Source organism: Crocuta crocuta, unplaced genomic scaffold, assembly GCF_008692635.1.
Source record: "Crocuta crocuta isolate KB4526 unplaced genomic scaffold, BGI_CrCroc_1.0 scaffold1228, whole genome shotgun sequence".
Taxonomy (NCBI): Eukaryota; Metazoa; Chordata; class Mammalia; order Carnivora; family Hyaenidae; genus Crocuta; species Crocuta crocuta.
The window spans coordinates 106618-111049 of NW_027528888.1; the positions used below are offsets into that span (position 1 = coordinate 106618).

General features: G+C 37.7%; 1 protein-coding gene across 2 annotated transcripts in view; it reads right to left on the reverse strand.

Moving 5' to 3' along the window:
- Positions 1 to 3678, reverse strand: part of LOC144225648 (eukaryotic translation initiation factor 2 subunit 3, X-linked-like) — a 27717-nt gene extending 24039 nt beyond the window's left edge. For both annotated transcript variants that reach the window (XM_077756897.1, XM_077756898.1), the window contains exons 1-4: positions 3610 to 3678; positions 3056 to 3119; positions 1765 to 1892; positions 1553 to 1674 (exon numbers count right to left, since the gene is read on the reverse strand). In XM_077756897.1, the coding sequence (XP_077613023.1) occupies positions 1553 to 1674; positions 1765 to 1892; positions 3056 to 3119; positions 3610 to 3678 (383 nt within the window). The remainder of the gene's footprint in view (positions 1 to 1552; positions 1675 to 1764; positions 1893 to 3055; positions 3120 to 3609) is intronic.
- Between the last annotated feature and the right edge of the window lie 754 nt (positions 3679 to 4432).

The following is a 4432-nucleotide window of genomic DNA, read 5'->3' on the forward strand; positions in this document are numbered from 1 at the left end:
TAGGTGGGATACCAAAGAGGATTTTTAGTTTAATGAACCCACTCTTTGACACACAAAGTTTTATAAACTTGTGGAAATTCACAGAATGCAGCATGCTGAAAATGAACCCTAAGGTACACTATGGAGGCTGGATGATAATGATGTGTCAATATTAGATGCTTTGATTGTAATCTATATACTTNGCCTAAGTCGGACGCTTAACTGACTAAGCCACCCAGGCGCCCCTGTAACTTCTGTTCAATACTGCTGTGAGCTCAAACTCGATTTAAAAAATAAAGATTACTGAAAAAAGGAAGAAGAAAAAAAAAACCAATGAACTACTTAATTGACATGCTCAACAACTTGGATGGATCTCATAGACATTATACTGAGTGAAAATAAATTTCAAAAGTGATTTAGAATACATTCAATTTATATAACATCTCAAAAGAGGAAACTTGGTAGTAACAGATCAGTTATTGCCATTGATTAGGGCGTGTAGAAAAAATTGTTAAGGGAACTTTAACATAACAGTGAGAGTGATCTTTGTGGTGATAAGACAGTTCTAAATTTGGAAAGTAGTGCTAGTTACAGGAATTAATACATGAAAAAAGAAGGTAGACCTATAAACCTACTTTCTACCAACATCCCGTTTTGGTGTTTAGCTTGACATAATACTGTAACTATGGGGGAAAATGGCTGAAGGCAAAAAAGTCCTTTATGATACCTTTCCAAGTGCCTGTGAGCCCGTAATTATTTCAAGATGAAGAAAGAAAAAACTATACCAGAGCTGCTAGAAAATTCTAGGTTTTAGATGTAACATTTACAGAAAAACAGATTTTTTATAGTTTTCAGGAGGTGTAATTGTGATCATCTGAAGCAAGTTAGATTGGTTTGTGGAAAAATAACAACCTATTATCAGAAGGGGAATTATCATCCAAAAAACAAAATTGCCCAAAGTATCTAGCATCTTGAAATTGAAAAACAATGTGGAATTGCCAACCTAATGGATGGAGGTGGAATTTAAAAACAAACAAAAAACCAAAATATACAAGCGTACTCTAAACTGTTACATTTTTAAAAAATTACATATNATCTAAACTTTCACTGGATATTCCCATTACCCGTACACATCACTTGGTGGAGGCAATGTCCTCTTATGATGTTCCAAAAATAGATAGAAACATTTGAAAGTGTCAAAAATTGGTCTTTTCTTGAGAAACAGAAACAACAAAGTTGAAAACAAACCCAGAAAAAGAAAACTACCAAATGTAACAATTTAATTGTTAGGTGGGAATTCTTCAGAAAATCTGCACATACATATTTTAGCTTAAATTTAAATAACCAGCTATCAAGTTCTTATTATATAATGTATACTTAAAAAAACTTATTAACCAACTGTTATGAACTTTAAGAGTCTTACAGAGAAAACATTCTTCAAAGTTTCTTACCTACATTTTGACAAAATTTTATGTACATCAAGCTTTAATTTAAATCACTGTTTAGTATCTCTATTACATATTTCAATAAGCACATGACCAAAAAAAGCATGTTTATCACAAAAAACGATTACCTGACTAATTTGAAGTTCCCTTTGGTCCCTGGAATGTCTGTAGGAAACTCATCAGGTGTACTACTTCCACAGGATCTATAGCATTCTGGCCGAGGACAACTTGCATCATCAAGTTTATAAATCTAAAAATTTCAATGAAAAGGTGGATTTTGGCACCTGTACATTAGACAATTAACGTAAAATGGCTTCTACTTACACAACTTACTATGTACCTTAGCATTAGCATATCCCAGTTTAATTGTTATATTTCTTTCCAGTTCATTTTTGAATCTGACTGTATGAACGCCAGAAATCGCTTTTACAACTGTAGACTTTCCATGAGCAACATGACCAATTGTACCTACAAAAAAAAATTTGTATGCACCAAATTACACCAAATATTTTAGTGTAGTTAGAAAAACCAAACCAAAACAAGTCAATGTAAATATACTGATCTGTAAGCAATAATGAATTCATCTTTTTCCCTTCCACATATTCCTTCTACACAAAACCTGGAGCAAGACCAAAGACAAGTTTCCAAGTACCTCCCCAGTGGTAAAAACATCCAGTACATCATAAGTTACCCAAATTATTACTGATCGAGGAAAACAAAAAAGTAACTGCTTGCAATAAAGTTACTGAAAGTGTACAAAATTTTGTATACTTATAAACTTAGGAGTATTTTGAGTGAAATAAATATGTATGAAAATTTTAACACAATAAAGGAATTCATGAAAATCAGAAAACAATCCTTATTTAATTACAGTAATTAAATACACTTTAGAAGTTGTATAACTTTTTGTAACATTCTTAGTAGGTTTTACTGTTTGTAGGGACCCTAAAATATTACTGAAGTTTACTTAATCGACCAACTTCTAAAGTATGATGGTGTGGATTAGGAAAAATGCTTACTTAAAAATAGCTTATATATCAAGGCTTTTACATTCCCTATTCTTAAAATAATCCTGTTTAATTAACATTTTCATTAAATCCTGTTTAACATTTCATAACCTTTGGGGTATGAATACTGTATGCCTAACCTTATCTTTAGAGCACGCTTTTTTTTAATTTTTTAATGTTTTATTTATTTCTAGGAGAGAGAGACAGCGTGGGCAGGGGAGGCTCAGAGAGAGAGGGAGACACAGACTCAGAAATAGGCTCCAGACTCTGAGCTGGCAGTCAGCACAGAGCCCATCGCGGGGCTCGAACCCACGAACCACGAGATCATGACCTCAGCGAAAGTCGGACGCTTAACCGACGAAGCCACCCGGGCGCCCCTAGAGCACACTCTTTTTAAATATACCTATGTCTTTCCATCACACCTTCTCCTTATGACAAGAACAGAGAACATTCACTACGCTAATGAAATCAAGCAGGTGGTTTCCTGGTACTTCAAATTAATTCCATACATATCTAAATTCTCTCGTAATTCAGCTTATTCTACAAGGAGAGATTATAAAATTATTCTGAGAGGCCACAGATGGACTTCAAAATTGCAATATTCTATGAGATCAATTTGCTTACCTATATTAATTGTGGCTTGTCTGCTGATGACTTCCTGTGAAAGTGGAGTCAACTTGGTAACGTCCTGCAATGAAATAGTGTATTTGAAACTACCTCATGTTAAGACAAATCAGGACATTGATTTTGTTTTTTTTATCTACAACTCATCATAAATTCATCTCCCTACTACTTACCAAAAAAAGTACCTTTACTGTAAAAATTGTTTTTATTTCCAGATGGAATGATAGGACTAATAAATCCTAAAAAATCTTAATGCCTAAAAACTATTACCACTCTCTGTGGGAGAGCTGAAAGGCCAGGCTCGAAATTTGGTGAGTTAGCAGGGAGGGGGGAATAAACACCTTCNCGAGGTCCCCACCGTTTCAAAAGAGCACGCCGGTTTAGCCGACTTGCGGAAGGGCAGACGACAGCGCAAGCGCAGATTACAACGCCCAGTTCCACAGCCTTTTACCATGGTCACTACAACCCGACACGGCTTCGTCTAAATGATTGCTAGCAGGTTTAGTAATCCCGGTACTGACCTCTCTCCGTAACCTACCAGAGCGAAACCTTACCAAGGTAGCGAGATCCTGGCGAGAAAGATGTGGCTGCCCCAGAGTCACTCCAGCCTCGCCCCCCGCCATCTTGCTCCAAGAGGAAGGAAGTCGCCCCAGCGGCTGCCTGACCAAGTGCAGGTCCCCTTGTAAGGGGCGGGGAAGCGGAAGCGGGAAGGCCGACTAGGGCCCACGCCTGGGAACGGAGGCTGGCCGGTGCCGCAGGGCCTCGCTGCTTGGACTTCTCTCCACTTGGGTTTACACAGTGCCTGCCGGCCGACTGACTAAAAACCAGGAGGCAAAGTTTCGGAATCTATTCGTCGCAGACCTGATGGATATTTGTGCAGGCAACGCTGAGGGCAGCCCCATAAAAAGACACCCACCCCTCCCCTTGCTAGGCGGGTGATGTAACCGCCGCGCGCGCTGGCGAGGGAGAAGCCATTTCCGGTTCCCGTGGGGATGGCCGGAAGAGTTTCCCGGAACCTGGGAACGTTCTTTCGGGTGTGNTAAATAATCTTTATAGAATTTCCAGAAGAAAGTTTTACTTGAGCACAATTTAGGACAGCTGCTGAGAATACACAATCTTCATGAGGAAGAAAGCGATCGTAAGGGGGAATATTTTGTGTACATTTTTTAACATAAAACTTCAAAAGTTGTTACGCAAATGACATTTCAAAAAGTTGCAGACCTTATGCGAAGTTTCTGGTATATGCAAGACTGAATGACATTAATTTTATGGGAACCAGATTGTTTTTTCCTTTTTCATATATTTTCTCTTCAGAATGCTTTCTTTTTGGTTATTTTCTACAATGAAGCGATATATAATGTGTATATGCTAAGTGAA